Source organism: Eretmochelys imbricata, chromosome 24 (assembly GCF_965152235.1).
Source record: "Eretmochelys imbricata isolate rEreImb1 chromosome 24, rEreImb1.hap1, whole genome shotgun sequence".
NCBI lineage: Eukaryota > Metazoa > Chordata > Testudines > Cheloniidae > Eretmochelys > Eretmochelys imbricata.
The window spans coordinates 7,041,946-7,058,114 of NC_135595.1; the positions used below are offsets into that span (position 1 = coordinate 7,041,946).

Consider the following 16,169-nt stretch of genomic DNA (forward strand, 5'->3'; position numbering starts at 1 on the left):
CAAAAGAGTGGGTCCGTGTCATCTACTTCTCATGGAAGGCCGTGCACAGCGATGGGAGGCCTTTCCTCCAAAATCCACCATCTCAGGTCATTGTCACACTCCCCACCTGGAGGTGGCGCCAGTGGGGCTAGTTGACCACTTGGTGCAGGATTCAGGCCATTGGTAGCCCAAGGTAAGCTAAGTCTTTTTATTTATTAACTCTGCTTGCCTGCACTGTAAATTATTTTATCAAGAGGTGATTTATTTCAGCCTAAGAATCACTGATCCAGTCTGAGAATCTCTGTTCCACTGATGACTAGAGTGAGTTAAACTGAATTAGAATGAAAACCATTTTAGGGAGCATTGTAGGATCATAAATGTTAGAGATAGCAAAGGCCTGTGATTGTGGGTCTCCTGTAGTTCACCTCCCTGGCTAGTCCCTACAGTACAATCACTAGTGCTCTATCTAGTCCAACTTTAAATAGGGCTTCATCCTTGTCACTTGAGAGACACTCCCACAACTCAATAGATCTCATTATCGGGAATCCTGGATATTCATCCTACTTTTTCCTTTGCTCAGTTCACTCCCATTGTCCTAGTTATTCCATCTCAGAGCCCCCCAAACCATTCTCCTGTCTCCTTGGCATTAACACCCTTCAAACACTTGTAGAAGAAGTGCTTAGATAGCGCCTGACCCAAGACTGACTGACGTCTATGTAGGGTGACCAGATGTCCAGATTTTATAAGGACAGTCCTGATTTTTGGGTCTTTTTCTTATATAGGCTCCTATTTCCCCCCACCCCCTGTCCCAATTTTTCACATTTGCTGTCTGGTCACCCTAAGTCTATGTAAATCTTTCCATTGACTTCAATGGGCTTTCAAGCAGGCCCATTAGGAGAAAGATCTAGGGGCAGTTTTACCACAGATCCCTCTTCTTACCACTGCTCATTGAATAAAACAGAAAAATGGTTTTAAGAGAGAGCGAGGAAAAGCGGGTGACAGGGGAGCTACCAGAACGTTCTTTCAGAATTTGATGCCGTGGCTGTGTTGGTCCCAGGATATTAGAGAGGCAAGGTGGGTGGGGTCATATCTTTTATTGAACCCGCTTCCGTTGGTGAAAGAAACAAGCTTTCGAGCTACAGAGGCCTGAAGAAGAGCTCTGAGTAGCTCAGACTTGTCTCTTTCACCAACAGAGTTGGTCCAATAAAAGATATTACCTCACCCACCTTGTCTCTCCCACAATTCAAGCCCTCTAGGTAGTTTTTATACCTAGTCCCCACTCCCCCTATTTTAGTTATTTAGCTCAGCAGTAACCCTTTAAATCTGTATATTTGTCCTGACTTGAGGTGAAATTTTCACCAGACACCATATATAAATGTCTTGGGAGAGAGAACAGGTTAGATAGGATACGATACTCGACCTGTTTCTTTGGAGACTGTAGCATTGATGCTTCTCTCTGTGCTGCTCTCCTTGGCTGTACAAATGCAGTTCATCTTCTGGTTCCACGTCGCAGAAGGGATTGTCATTAGGCTCCAAACACTAAAGACCCCATTCCCGTCTATGGCTCCAGTATCCATCTGACCTTCAGACACTTGCTCACCAGTGTCCCAAAGAACAGCACTCCAGGGAGGAGTGAAATCAGAGAGCAGGCAGAGCAGAGGAATGACGGGGGGAAGCTCAGCATCATCTGGGTTGGAGGGAACCAGGATGGAAAGGCTTGGCTCAGAGGCATCTAAAAGAGAGTTGAGTCACCCAAACTAGAGATTGGAAAGACCTGTTACCGGTATCTCAGCTAGTCCCTACCCAGCTCCTACCCCTTCCAGTGGGGAATAGTTTAAGTATCTAGTGCACTGTCTAGTCTAGTCTTACATGTCTTAAATGGTGGGACTTCCCTTGCATGAAGGAGATTTCTCTTATTAATTTCATCCCATTACACTCCTTCGTCCCACTCCAAACAGTTCCCCTCGGTTCTTGATGGTCTCAATATTCTGAATACCTGCAGAGGGTAGACACTTCTTTACTACACTGTATTCTTATGTTCAACTCCTGCTGAGTTTCTGGAGGAAAAACGCTTCCCTTGAAACCACACGGCGGGAATCCTTTCATGAAGCTCAGTGAATGCCTGGTAAAGAGCCGGATTAATAAAGTTTTCTAAGGCCAGCAGGAAGATGCATTAGGGCCCAGGCTCAGGTGGTTTCCACTAGGTACAATCCGTGAGCGTGACTATCAGAAGGTAGGACAGTAATAACAGCTGGCGCTGATGCACTTTTCATCAGTAGTTAGATATCAAAGCACTCTGCGAGGCGCGTAAGAGTCATGACCGCATTTTAGTAGCAGAGTGATGGGTGGGCAATGATTCAGGATTACCATCCAGGTTTCCTAATTCACAGTCTCATACAATATCCACTACCAAGATCGTTCTGCCTCTCAGCAAGCGGGGCAGCTGCTCAGGGCACAAAGCTACAAGGTTGGAAAAATGGGGTGGAAAGAAAAGATCGGATCCCTCCTGGCCCTTCAGCTCACTCCCCACGAGGGCCCCAAAGGCTCTGCCAAGCCCTTCAGAGGCCTTCAAGGTCTCTCCATACCTGCCTCCCAGGCTCCCCTTCAACCACAGCTCTTGGCTTCCCCAACTCCTCCCACAGCCCCTCAGTCACTGTCCCCACCTGCTCCCCTGCACCTGCTCCGAGCCACCCTTGTCCTTGTTCCTGTCTCTCCCCGTAGGCTCCTGTCTCCTAGCTCTCAGACCCCTTGGTGTCCCCACTGCTGGAGCTGCCCAAGCAGGGAATGCAGTCAGCTGTCCCCGGCCTCTGCAGCGGGTGCAGCACCCCCAGCCTGATCTGGAAGCTGGAGGATCCCCAGCACAGCGAGCCCCTCAGCCTGGCACTGGATGGTGCAGGATGCCAGCAGCAGCAGGGGGTTTATAGGCGTGGCTCATGGTCTGGGCTCACGGCAGAGGCTGGTGCTCGGGGATCTGGGCTCGGAAGCTCAGCTCAGTTCTGAGTCACCGCAGCACCCAACAGCCATTTTTATCCCTGCGGGAGCCTGGCTGGAAAATTCTCCGGCGCAGTAGGAGGCAGAAGGGCCGGAAGAAACATGACTCAGTTGGGCTCCACCTGCCCTGACCCCGCTTGGCTGTGGCTTGCCTTGCAAAGGGCTGGGGCAGCTCTCAGGGATCGGCTCTGGAGCCAATGGCTGGGCCATCCCCGCAGCAACCCCAGCCAGCCCAGCCACCAAGGCAAGACAAAAGCCAGTAGGGCTTGCCCCAGGCGCTAAAATGCCTAGTTACAGCTCTGCTCAGAACCCCGCAGACCTCTGGAATTGTCCCACTGGAAACTCACCTGTGACAATTAGCCTGGTCCCATTCCCAAAGTTCGGATGTACGTATACAGCAAGGCCACAGTAATACACCCCAGAGTCATTTCTTTGTACGTTACTTATAATCAGAGTAAACGTTTTTGCCGGAATGTTCACTGAACTCGAGTATTTTTCATGTGGAGCTGCAGCAAACTCATAACTCTGGTAAATCCCGTGCAAACTTCCATTCTGAAGCTCTTTGTACCAGTATATATACTGTCTTCTTGTTGAAAGCTTACAGTCTATCCGTGCAGTTTCTCCAGAGGCCAGAAAGATCTGTGCTGGGCTCTGCTGGATCAATATCCCTTCCCGTGAAGCAGTCACTATAAAAGGGAACACAAAAACCTGAATCCAATAATCACTTGTAAGAGGCTAACCCATTGCAATATATTCTATATAACACATCATCTGCTCCAAGCAAAATGACCATTGTTTTAAAAATGGGGGGTGGGATAACTTTATTTTCGTACTTAGGTATTTTCTTCAGATTCAAATACACTGTAGGAAAATTGATGTATTTTAAACTAAACAGACGTTGCTGACATTTTTTTTTCTAATATAGTATTTTTACCATATTTTCAAGTGTAGCATAGCTGTAACACAAACAATAATCACTCTGCACCCATGGATACTAATCAATCCCTTTGCACATCTACATCACCTCTCATGCAAAGACATTGAAGCACTTATCACAATTAATTAAACCTCCCAATCATACTACTGAATAATATTTAGGGTGACCTGACATCCCGATATTATTGGGACCGTTCCAATATTAGGTGCTTTGTCTTATATACACAACTATACCCCCACAAAAAAAAGTGTCCCGATTTTTCACACTTGCTATCTGGTCACTCTAATAATATTTGGCACTTAGATCCTGTCACATGATAATCAAACTGCTTTGCAGCTATTAATGAGTTAAGCCTCACAGTGTTCCTGTGAGATGATGAAATATTATCCCTGTGTACAGATGGAGAAACTGTATCACAGGTAAGTGGAGAGATTTGGACAGGATCCCACAAATCAGTGACATGATTTTGAATAGAACCCAGGTGTTCTGACTCCTGGGTCCTCTGTGCTATCCACTAGACTGCAGTCTCCGATTCATATTAACCTTGAGTCAGAGTTAAAAACAATAAAATGAATGTTATTTGACCAAAATTGTACATGAAAGGGAGTGCTTTATTATCTTAGACCTTCAGGCTTAAAATCATCTTTTTGATCACCTAAAAAAAAAGACTAATGCCCCTGGAAGCCTATATAAAATACATGAGCATAAAAGAGAACTGGATTTTGAACAACAATCCATTACAGTATCCAAAATGTTAAACTATATTCAAGGTGTTGTGGGGAGCACAACGTAATATTTCATTACCTCTCTTAGTATTTTAGTTGGTGAACTAAAACCTATGACTGTTTAACTCTCCCCATCAGCTCCTCTTGGTGTTACCCGCATTTCAGAAGATCTTGCACATGAAAGTAATTTTTTGTAGCAAGATAGAAAACAAACATGAAATATCAGGCTAAAATACTTACTCCGCAGACAGAATAGAATCACCCAAGCTATCTGGTAGGACATTTTCTGGCTTTCTTCAGTCATGCAAATTTGATGCTCTGAGAATGGTAGATGCCTGTTAGTTAATGGATCTCTTGATGAGAGACTTTATCACGTGGAGAGGAAGATGTCATATTTCCTCTTAAAGTTCTGTGGGGGCAACATGTGTGACAAAGGAGAGGGCCAGGAGATATGAATAACCGCATTCAAAATCTTATTCTGACAGCCAGCAGGGCAAACCTGGGGAATAATATTCAGCTGCCTCTAAAATTCATCACGCAACAAATTCCAGGTGTGACTGTTTGACAGTAGAGTGTGTATTTTAAAAGGAATCTTTCTTCTCATATCTGGATGGATGGGACAAGCCCTTCTTTGGACTGAAACTTATGTGGATTATTTTCTGTGCTTCAGCGTTTCAGACATTCATACGTATTTGGGGGATGTTAGCCCCAGTAGAAAGAGAATAAGGTGCATCACTGTGGCTTTGAAGATTCCCCCTGATATTATAACACAGAATATGGGAAATCATTGAAGAGGGTTGTCATGCACTATGGAAGTGTGGGAAATGGACAAAAATACATTAGCTTGTTTGTTTAATTATTATTGCAGATGAAATAAACCTTTTTGGAAGAGATCCTGTGGGAAAGGAATGGATGGGTCTAGAAAATGGAAGCATACGGTTATTCCAGTTGAGATCTTTGAGACATAACCTAATTGTGGGTCACACAGGTATGTGCCTAATGCATGTTCTTTGCAATAACATTCAAAATGAGCTAGAAAGAAAAAAGAACTGAAATACCCATGGAGACATTCCAATTCCTTTCTTGTAAACCCTTTTCACTCATGTATTTGGAAACATGGTCATCTTACATATTTGAATATTCTAAAAAAACACCTGGAAATCATGTCTCATTGATGCCTAGCTCAAGGGAAGTTTAATACACTATGGCACAAGCAGCCACACGGACCTCACTAGCCTGTGTCCCATATATGAGACTCAGGCTATTTCAACATCCATGAAATTTAGGAGAAGACAGCTACGACCTGAAGCTTGTCTGTTGCATTTGTCATGGTGCTTAGAAATGTAAAATGTTATCGGAAGTAGCTGTGGATGGTTAATAGGAAAGTTTAAATTTTAAAAACACCTGGTGCATTTTACATGTTATAAATGTGATCAGTCTAATTGGAAATGAATCACTTGGCTTCAATATTCTTTTTTTTTTTAATGCAGCTATTTGATAGTGTGTGGATGGCTTAAAAAAACACACGACATCCTGAGAATTTAACAAATTTATTTGAGCATAAGCTTTTGTGAGCTACAGCTCACTTCATCGGATGCATCAAATAAATTGGTTAGTCTCTAAGGTGCCACAAGTACTCCTTTTCTTTTTTAATGCGGCTGCTACTGTGAAACCTGAGAATTTAACATATTTGCCAATCTCCTGATCAAAAATAGGCTAAAGCAATCTAAATGTTTTGTAAAATTAATTTCAAAACTTTTCTCATCTAGCCAACCACCTGTACATTGAATTCCATCCCAAGGGGATATGGACCAGCAGCCCTAAACACCAAAAGTTAGAGAATGCTGAGACACACTTCATCCTAATGACGTTTATCCTATTATTATTTTATTTGTTACTTCTATAGTACTATAGGTATTTATGATACAGGTATGTTAATTATGTGATGCTGACATGCCCATATGAAATTCCTGTGAATCGAGTCAATAATCCATGCTATAATTGTAACAGAGAAGCAATTCAGGCATCTCAGTAGAGCTGTATGGGAGAAGATTGCAATGCCATTGATTATGCCTTAACTGTTCCTCATTTTCTCCTTTCATTGCTACTAAATTTACTTATTTGTATTTAAAATAAAAATCCTCAACTTTTAAAAAACTGCAACAAAACCATGGAGTGTTGTATGGCTACTGTTTATTTGCTTGGTCCCTATTAATTTAATTAAAGGACATGGAGAGTATTTCACCCAGTTGCATTTCTTTTATATACATTCACTATAAAACTGATCTTCACTAATGAAAGTCCAGTGGATGTTAAATGTTAAGACAAAGTTTAAAGCTACTGTAGGCATTAGATTTTTATTTCTATGATAAAAAGCCCCTAACCCAGAGTCTAAGCTGTTCTAACCAATTTTAGAAAGGGAGTCTGGGATATCTGAACTTTTAGGAGTCCCTTCTTCAAGTTGATACACAGGAATTTACTATGCAAAACCCCTTTGTTAGAAGATGATTCAGATTATCTCAGCCAAACAGAAAGCATTGTTGTGTTTTCAATTAGCCAGAGTGTTTGCTGCAGCTAATAAATATACTCTCATTCCCAAAGAGCACCTTACAGGAAAGAGAAGGATTCATTCGACATCTCTTTTCTTTTACATTTGAAAAATGCATATATGAGGCTCTCCATGTCCATCGACCCACCTGCATTTGGGACTCTCTTTGAAGTGCATATCCCTGTAGCATAAAAATTGATGACAGGCTGCAGTCTAGAACTTTGAGTATTTTTAACATAGATCAGTCGTCTATCTCCAGGGTTTATCATGTCACCCAAAACTGCTGTATCTGAGTACCTGTCATATAAAAGTAATAGCAATAGCAGAGTCTCTAGTGGGCTTTAAGAAGTCTCTGGCTCTCCTCCCTACTGGGGATAAAAACTGAAGTTAGGGCTGGGATTTTGTTTTTAATTTTTTAGATTTTATTATTTTATTATTTTTGGTTTGTTTATTTAGTTAGGCTAATATTTTGCAGGGTGATGTTTTGACGGCTTGCGGGGGGTGGCGGGGGTTCTTTGTCTAGTTATTCGTTTTCGTTTTTTACAGTTAGCTGGGCTTTTCGCTTTGCTTGTTTGTTTAGTTGGGCTTTTTTGGAGGGAACAGGGTATCTGTGTTGTGAGCATCAAAATCATTTGCAAAAGCTCAGAGCTGGTTGCTGGGTTATTTGCATCTGCCTGTGGTCAGTGTCAACTCACTACTTTTGCCACTCTTGTTTTGTTTGTCAGAGAGCAAAACACTTTATTTTCTTGTTGTCTGTAATCACTTGTTGTCTAACGGTTTCACCACAAAAGAACCAGCCTTCGCTAATGAACTTCCTCGCTCACTGAACCACAGGGGAAAAAAATAGCGTACATGTTTTTGTAATGTAGATCTAAATATATCTCCTTATTTTTCTCTCTCTCTTATCTTCTGAAGATCATCTTAGCCCATCTGCACAAAAAGATGTTACGAAGCATTTGTAGATCTGTGGCCCTAGTCCTGCAGACATGTGCTAACTGTATTCCCAGGAGTAATCCCATTGATTTCAATGGAACTCCTAAAGGGAATAAAGTAAAGCCCTGGCATAAGTATTTGCCTAAGATTGTATTTATGAGGGCTCAGTGGGCCATATCTTCCATGAGAAGATAGCACAATATGGTACAATACTCTTTGCATTCTCTGTCCCCTATGGTAGTGGCTCTCAGCCTTTCCAGGCTACTGTAGCCCTTTCAGGAGTCTGATTTGTCTTGCATACCCCCAAGTTTCTCCTCACTCAAAAGCTACTTGCTTACACAATCAGACATAAAAATACACAAGTGTCACAGCACACTAGTACTGAAAAATTGCGGACTTTCTCATTTTTACCGTATAATTATAAAATAAATCAATTGGAATATAAATCTTGTATGTACATGTCAGTGTATAGTATAGAAAGCAGTATAAACAAGTCATTGTCTCTATGAAATTTTAGTTTATACTAACTTTGCTAGTGCTTTTTATGTAGCCTGTTGTAAAACTAGGCAAATACCTAGGTAAGTTGATGTACCCCCTGGTAGACCTCTGCGTACCCCCAGGGATACACGTACCCCTGGTTGAGAACCACTGCCCTATGGCATTTTCCCCAATAGTGACAACTGAACCTTAAGAACTTTGGAGGATTAGCTGGGATATGTATCTGTCTGAAATGCTTTGGGTTGTGATTCTGCAGTCCTCACTCAGGCAAAACTTCCACCTACATCAATGGGAATTTTGCCTAATGAAGCAACAGGCTCTAGCCCTGAGTTTGGAAATAGGGCTGAAAACTCTGACCCAAACATATGATCCCAAGAGACTTTCCGCTCCTTGTTTGAGTCTGGCCAGAAATACTGTGACTCTCTGCATGGATTATCTATTTTTGTTTTCATCTCAGAGCAGAGAGACAGGAAACAATTTTCTCAACTTCACCAAAGGTTATCAAACCTCAGGGGCGTTTCAGTTTGTGTTTAGCTCTAATTTAGTGAAAATTGTTTACATATCTCTCACCATCAACTGAATGTAACTCATTTAAATAATTCATATAAGTCTTACTAATGTTACCCAGAAAGCCTCTTTAAACCATTTCGAACAATGACCTTCCCGTGAAAGCTCCCGCTCAATGTAACATATAGTTGTAAAGTGGGGGTCCAACTTTTTATAGAATGAATTTGATTTAGCCTTAGATGACAGACAGAGGGGTTGACCTTTCCTTGCAGCATGGGCATCTGCCTGCCTTTTGTCCAAGTGCTGCAGAGAAGAACTGGTCAGAAACTGGGGTGATTTTTACAAAGAAATTTTTGACGTTTTGTAGGAAAAAAACTAAAACTTTTTGTTTTTTGGGTTTTCAACAAATAGTCAAAATTTTCTGAGGAAAGCAGATATTTTTTCAGCAAAAAAAATTCATTTTGTTTCAGATCCCACTTTTTCACTGAAAACGGTTGTGATAGAAAATCTCCTATCAGCCTCAAGGCCCTGCTGGGCTCCTCACTAATTCAATATGCCTGAGTAGCACCAGTTGTGAGAAATGCCCTTTTCCACTTTGAGTTTCACCCTTTCTTTCAGATGATGAACTAACTGGCTGTAGTGACCCACATGTTCACCACCTCCCCTGGTTTTGGGACAGACAGTGGAAACAAGAGGTGGGTTAAACAAGCAACAAACTAAATGTCATGGCACAAATAAGGAGGAGATAGCGAGAAAGAAGATCAATAGTAATGGAAGAGCCAGATAACAGGCAGAGGCATTATATCCTCCCTGTGATGGGATGTATAGATCCTAGAAGACAGCAGACTCTAAAGGGTTAAGACAGGAAGCAATCACTTCCCCAGCTGCAGCTAAATGGCAGGTTTAACAGCTGGGATAAAAAGCTGCATCCCAGATGGAATGGGGCAGCTGCCAAAGAGATTCTGGGTATGTCTACACTGCATGACTGATCCAGGTCAGCTGACACAGGGTTGCAGGGCTCGGGCTCTGAGACCTTCCTTTCTTGCAGGGTCTCAGAGCCTGGCTCCAGCCTGAGCATCTATACTGAGATTGTATAGCCTCACAGCGTGAGCCCTGCAAGCCCGTGTCAGTTGACCCTAGTTCTGAGACTTGGCGCCGCAGGTTTTTTATCGCAGCGTAGATGTACCTGGAGAGGGACAGGGGAGGAGCTCCACAGGGTCAGATGGGAAAAAGCTGCCCAGGCAAATGAATTCCCTGCCAATACCTGTCAGGCATAGACGTAGGAAGCAGCCCAGGGAGGCAGCCGGAGAGTTAAACAAAAATAAGTCTTTTTGACTGCCTAACATAGGATTCCTGGTCTGGGACCCAGAGGAAAGAGCAGGCCTGGGTTCCCCTGCCATCCCCTCTTGGAAGGGGGTAAAGACTGATGAGACACCAGACCTGGGTGGCAGCACTAATTTTACTTTTTGTTCCTGCTTTAATTTCCTTTGCTTCTACCTGCTGAAGAAGGGACTGAAGAAACCTGTAAAAGGGCCCCACCAGAAACAGGGGTAGGAGAAGCCCTAAGGCAAGGGCTAGATTCCTGGGACTGCTGACTGGAGACCCACCCAGGACCAGCAGAACTGTGGGGTGAGGTCCCGTATAACCCCTGAAGGAGAGCAACCCGGCTGGAGACTCAGAGGAAGGCTGAGTGAATACAGCTTCCATCCCAGAATGGAGTACAAGAAACTGAGGCAGGAATGCAACCGTGATTCTACAATGGACTGCCAGGGGGCACTCCAGGACCGAGTCCTGCCCACTATGCACCTCAGTCAGGCCATGTGCCATGGCATAGGTGGCATAGCAGGTTCTCATAAAGCCCATGACACCTCTACAGCCTTGTAAATGTGATGCCAAAAAGGCCCAGTCCTACGCGGAGCCATGCCCCAGTGGGTGTTCTGGATGTGCACAGGTTGCAGGACGGGATCCAACCTGGAGAGTAAGGAGACTGGTGGTCCAACCTCTCCCATAGTCTGGGAACACATAAAAGGAGGCGTCAGTTCTGTCATTTCTGAAAGAAGCTGCAGCTTTCACTTTGGTGATTTAAATGGTAAATAAAGTCCTCCAAGCTTGGCCTCCAGAAGATCATTACCGTCTATCGATCCAGATCGTCATTGTTGCTATCAGTAAATACAGCAGAAGGATGGGTGGGTGCAGGAATTAACTCCCTCGGTTTTTCATACCATGTGCTGGATGCATTGTACCATGCAACAGTGGCACATTAACCAACACTGCACACTATTCAGACCCTTTAGAAACCAACACTGCATGCTGTATGTGGTAGAATATTTTCTTCTGTGTTGTCCTATATTTGGGTATTTATACTTACTCATAATCATTATGAGCCAAATTTTCAAAGGCATCAGACTTAAGGGCAAAAAATACCGTAGAAAATCAATGCAACTTAGGTGCTTTTGAAAATGTACCCTATAGTATATCAGGGTCTGATATTAATTCATCAACAGTCAGCATCCCTTGTGGGTTCCTCCCCACTCCTCTCCCCTCCCCTCCCCCCTCCCCCCCCAGTCAGTTGATATCCATCTACACCACAGCACACTCTCCTGGGCTGTGTTCTTCATCAGAAATGACCCTTCACTGAAGCAGCGTATCAGACTTTCGTTGTGTTTTCCACAAACATGCTCTTTGCCAAGTATCTGATTTTCTCTTCCATGGGTAAAACTCCTTGTGTTACTGAACAGCATTGAGAAAATAGCCAGTGCAAGAGGATGTGGACTTTTGTGGTAGCTTAGCAGAGTTTTGCTTCATTTTAGGTGCACTTCCATTCACTTGTCCTAGCTTTAGCATGGTTTCTAGCAGTCACACTGCAGCCACTTTTACAGAGCATAAGTATTATCAGACTAAATCAGTTTTATTTTTGAACTATCCCATTCGTCTATGGCAGAGAGGGATCCAATGAAAGCTGACTATAATGACATTATCTGTCTTATTTCTGCAGTGTTGGGAGCACAGTTGTCTCTGTACCCGACCCAGCAATTCCTGTTTGTCGAAATTAGTGCTATGACAAAGATCCCCTGTTCTTCCAAAGAAAAACTGGAAGGAGGTGGCATTTCGGTTTATTGGTACAGGAGAAGAGAAGGTGAGGGGCCCACCTGCATCAAGAAGTGCTTAAATGATCAAAATGTAAGTAAGTTTGCTTGCAAACCCGAGACACGCGGCATGACACTGGAAATCTACAATGTTCAGCAGAAGGAGTCTGGTGACTATTACTGTGCAGTTTAATCCAGCAGCTATCTGATTTTCAACAATGGAACCACACTGATTGTTGGAGGTAAGGAAAGATAAAGGTATAACTCAAGGGGAAAAGTGATTAACAATGCAGAGATGTTAAAAAAAACCAGGAAAATGGAACATGGTACAACTTTCAAAGCTGAAATGGTTGAAAAGGAGAAACTAAGCTGAAAAATAATAACTAAATGGAGCTGCTAAGAAGCAGATTCTGCATTTTTAGGGGACTCAATTAAATTTTTTTCCTTTAATGGTTAAAGATGACAGATTTTGTTAAGAAAAAAAGCTCCTGAATAATAATAATAAACCCACTTCTTTCAGACCTCATGCTTTTCACCAGTAGATCCCAAAGCACTTTAGTTTTACCCTCATCATTATTTATTGCTGCCAGATTGTTTTTGACCTAACAGCCACAAATGCATTTAGTAACAATTATTCTTTTCCTTCTGCAGAATTTTTTACTTTGAACGAACCCCCATCTCATGAGATTAACATTCCTAACGGCCAGTCTGTTACACTAGTGTAATTATATTGACTTCAGTGGAAGTGTACAATTGTAAGAAAGTAAAATTGGTGCCCTTAATTAGATAATAAACAGCCGGCAGATCTGTTGTGAGTCAGACGTAGGATGGAACAATAAATTCTCTGCTTTATTCTGCTCAGACAGCTACACCAGCAACAGCTGGGTTTTGCTTCTGGTTCCATCTCCCCACAGCCTCATTTCCACTGGGACGGTTGATCTGGCTTGCATTGTCCACGGAGTCTCCAACCCAGTCCAAATTTCCTGGAATGTTTCTGGGGATCTGCAAGAACAGGCGCTAATGCGATCACTGAAAGCAAAGGATGGCTCCTTAATGCTCATAAGTCACCTTAGCATCCCAAAAGACACCTGGACCAGTGTGAAAATTTTCACATGTGAAGTCAAATTCAACTCTTCTGGCAGCAGTGTTAAGAAAAGTGCCAGGTATTTTGAACGTGAGTGATTTTATATTTGCTTCTGGAACTAAAAGAAACTACGACTTTACTTAACCTGCAAGGCGAGTAAATAACGGATGACACAGAGAGAAGGCTGAAGTGTTTAATGCATTTTTTGCTTCAGTCTTCACTGGAAAGGTTAATTGTAACCAGTTGCTTAACACAATCAATATTAACAAAAAGGAGGAAGGATCTCAGGCCAGAATAGGGAAAGAACAGGTTAAAGAATATTTAGATAAATTGTATGTATTTAAGTCAGAGGGGCCTGATGAAATTCACCCTAGTGTGTTAGAGAGAGAGACAGCCTGGAGCACTGGGGCTGATGCAAGACCTGAGGCCTGAACTAGAGGCTGTGAACCAAAGTCAGGCCATGTATTAAAGCAGATGCTTACAAGTTCACTGTCCAGTACATGAACTTGGCAAAGTTCCTAAAACATAGGAACTCCTAGGAAGTACTAGGCACTAGATATTTACATAAATTCATTCCAGAAGGCTAGTACAGATCCACCCTAATCCAGTACAAGATAAGATGGTTTGACAGAATAATGAATAAGGATGTTTTGTCCGAGATATTAGGAACAAGATTCAAGGGGAGGTAACAAACAGATGTCATGAGACACATAAGGTGGTACGAAAGTTGCTTATCCCGGTTGTTTGTCTTAGTCTATAAATTTTGGGGGACCTTGCCTTAATCCTTTGTGTGGCTGAGGGGACAGCAGAAATTCCCACTGCTGACTGAGCCGCTCCTTGCTAGGGGGCACTCACTGGTTAATGTACTTGTGGGAATCATTAGGACTGTGACTTGAGGGCAATAAACTTGGCTGAGTGCCTTTGTCACCAACCCAAGAGCTGTGCTTGTAGTCTTCCCCTCTGAGCAATGTCGAGGTCTGCTGCATTAACAGGCTGCGCTCTCTGCTGGTGCTGATAACACCAGAGCTCCAGGGACAGGAGCACTGAGAAGTTGTAACAGCTCAGCAGCCTTGAGTGTGACAGCAACAACACTCCACCCTTCCACACCTAGAATACTTGAGGAAGTAGCTGATGCAATGTCATTAGTGATTATCTTCGAGACTGCATGAAGATGTTTTTAACTTTGAGGTTCTGGTGTAGTTAAGAACTTGAACATGCTACCTAGAGAGGCTGTGGAATCCCCATCACTGGAGGTTTTTAATAACAGGTTGGACAAACACCTGTCAAGCACGGTCTAGGTTTGCTTTGTCCTGCCTCAGCACAGGCTCCTGGATTTTAGGTCTTCTCGAGGTCCCTTCCAGCCCTACATTGCTATGATCCTATGACTTGTCAACTACATTGGTGGAATCCTGGCCCTACTGAAGGCAATGGCAAAAATCCCATTCACTTCAATGGAACCAGGTTTGTAAATTAAGCCAAAGGGTTTAACGCAGTGGTTCTTAAACTTTTGTGGTGATGACCCCTTTCATACAGCAAGCCTCTGAGTGCGACCCCCTCTTATGAATTAAAAACACTTTTTTTATATTTAACTCTATTATAAATGCTGGAGGTGAAACAGGGCTTGGGGTGGAGGCTGACAGCTTGTGACCCCCCAGGTAACAACCTCACGACCCCCTGAGGGGTGACGATCCCCAGTTTGAGAACCACTGGTTTAATGAAACGGTGCAAACATGACTACCCCAGCTCCTGATGATCCACTGGAGTCTGCTTCCTCCACAGTCCATCCCGGCTGGTGTATACTGCAGATATTGCACCATGTGGTGGCAGTTTTCCTGGTGGGGTTGATGGTGTCTCTGAGTCTGGCTTGGATTCACGGCTGTTCCAGTCCAGGTAATCAACACATCACAGTCCATTCTAGATGGACAGACCGATAGGCTCAGCAGCCCTATTAATATTTGGGCTGACTTCTCACACAGACACAAACTGAAAACAGTTCTTTCAGTCCCTTCTGCTTGGCCTTGCTGAACATGTATTCCTTCCGCTGCTCAGTAACTCTTTGGTAGAGAAAAGCCCTATATTCAGCCAGGGAGTCACTATTGCATCTGAGGACTGACACACTCTTTATATCAGTCATCGTTTGCTTTATCACCCAGGGCCAATTTCCACCTGAAACAAGCAGGTGAAACTCCCATGGGAATCTCTGGGCAAATTCAGTTGATGTAAACAGTCATGTAAATTACACAGCAGGAGCCTGATTACCCCATGCACAGCTCCCCGTGAAGTGGCAGGATAATCTGGCTCTGGGTGTAAATTGGTCAGAAAACACATGTAGGGGGTGAAGTAGTTGCGCTAACGGGCCTGTTGCCACTCTTTGACTCAAGTGGCCAGTCAAATTTCAGGGCCTTCGGGCTCCAGCTGGAACTAGAAATTGATGGACTCTCCTGTTTTCTTTGTTCATTCCTTGTAAATAAACAAGATTGCATCAAAGTCCTGCTTCTCAAATGCATGAGGAACCAAAAACAAAAGGGGAAGTTTCTTAGCTAACATCCCCAAGCCTCTTCAGCCAACACTGGGCCCAAAATATCTCTCTCTCTAGCTTTTTCCAGGATCATGCTACTCACAGGCTCCTGCCTGGCTTTCCTGCTCTTTGCCTCTGCCTCTCTGTTCTTGTCTGTTCTCAGTGTCTGTGTGTTTTCCCTGCACACACCCCACACAAGCAATACTCAGCAAACCCCCTCTGCCCACTTAGTCAGTGTGGTTTCATAACTCCCTTTTGCCGTAGGTGGGGGCATTCTGATTAATTCAGTCCAAGAGCTACATTAATTGAAGGGTGCTTTCACACCTAATCGCAGAGGTTTGTAATCCAAGCTGTCACAAGTAC

At 43.4% G+C, this 16,169-nt stretch overlaps 1 long non-coding RNA gene, 1 pseudogene and 1 gene segment (V, D, J or C); 2 read left to right on the forward strand and 1 right to left on the reverse strand.

The window, feature by feature from the left end:
• Positions 1 to 1,376: 1,376 nt before the first annotated feature.
• LOC144279904 (T-cell receptor alpha chain V region 2B4-like) lies at positions 1,377 to 4,985 on the reverse strand. The segment is given in 3 exon segments: positions 1,377 to 1,711; positions 3,318 to 3,656; positions 4,873 to 4,985. Coding segments are annotated over 3 exon segments (738 nt in total).
• A 604-nt stretch (positions 4,986 to 5,589) lies between these two features.
• On the forward strand, positions 5,590 to 10,727 carry LOC144279567 (uncharacterized). The gene is made up of 3 exons (XR_013348684.1): positions 5,590 to 5,620; positions 9,737 to 9,813; positions 10,625 to 10,727. It is a non-coding gene; the product is annotated as an uncharacterized LOC144279567 (long non-coding RNA).
• Positions 10,728 to 11,793: 1,066 nt separating this feature from the next.
• Positions 11,794 to 13,386, forward strand: LOC144279905 (immunoglobulin kappa light chain-like; annotated as a pseudogene).
• Positions 13,387 to 16,169: the final 2,783 nt, after the last annotated feature.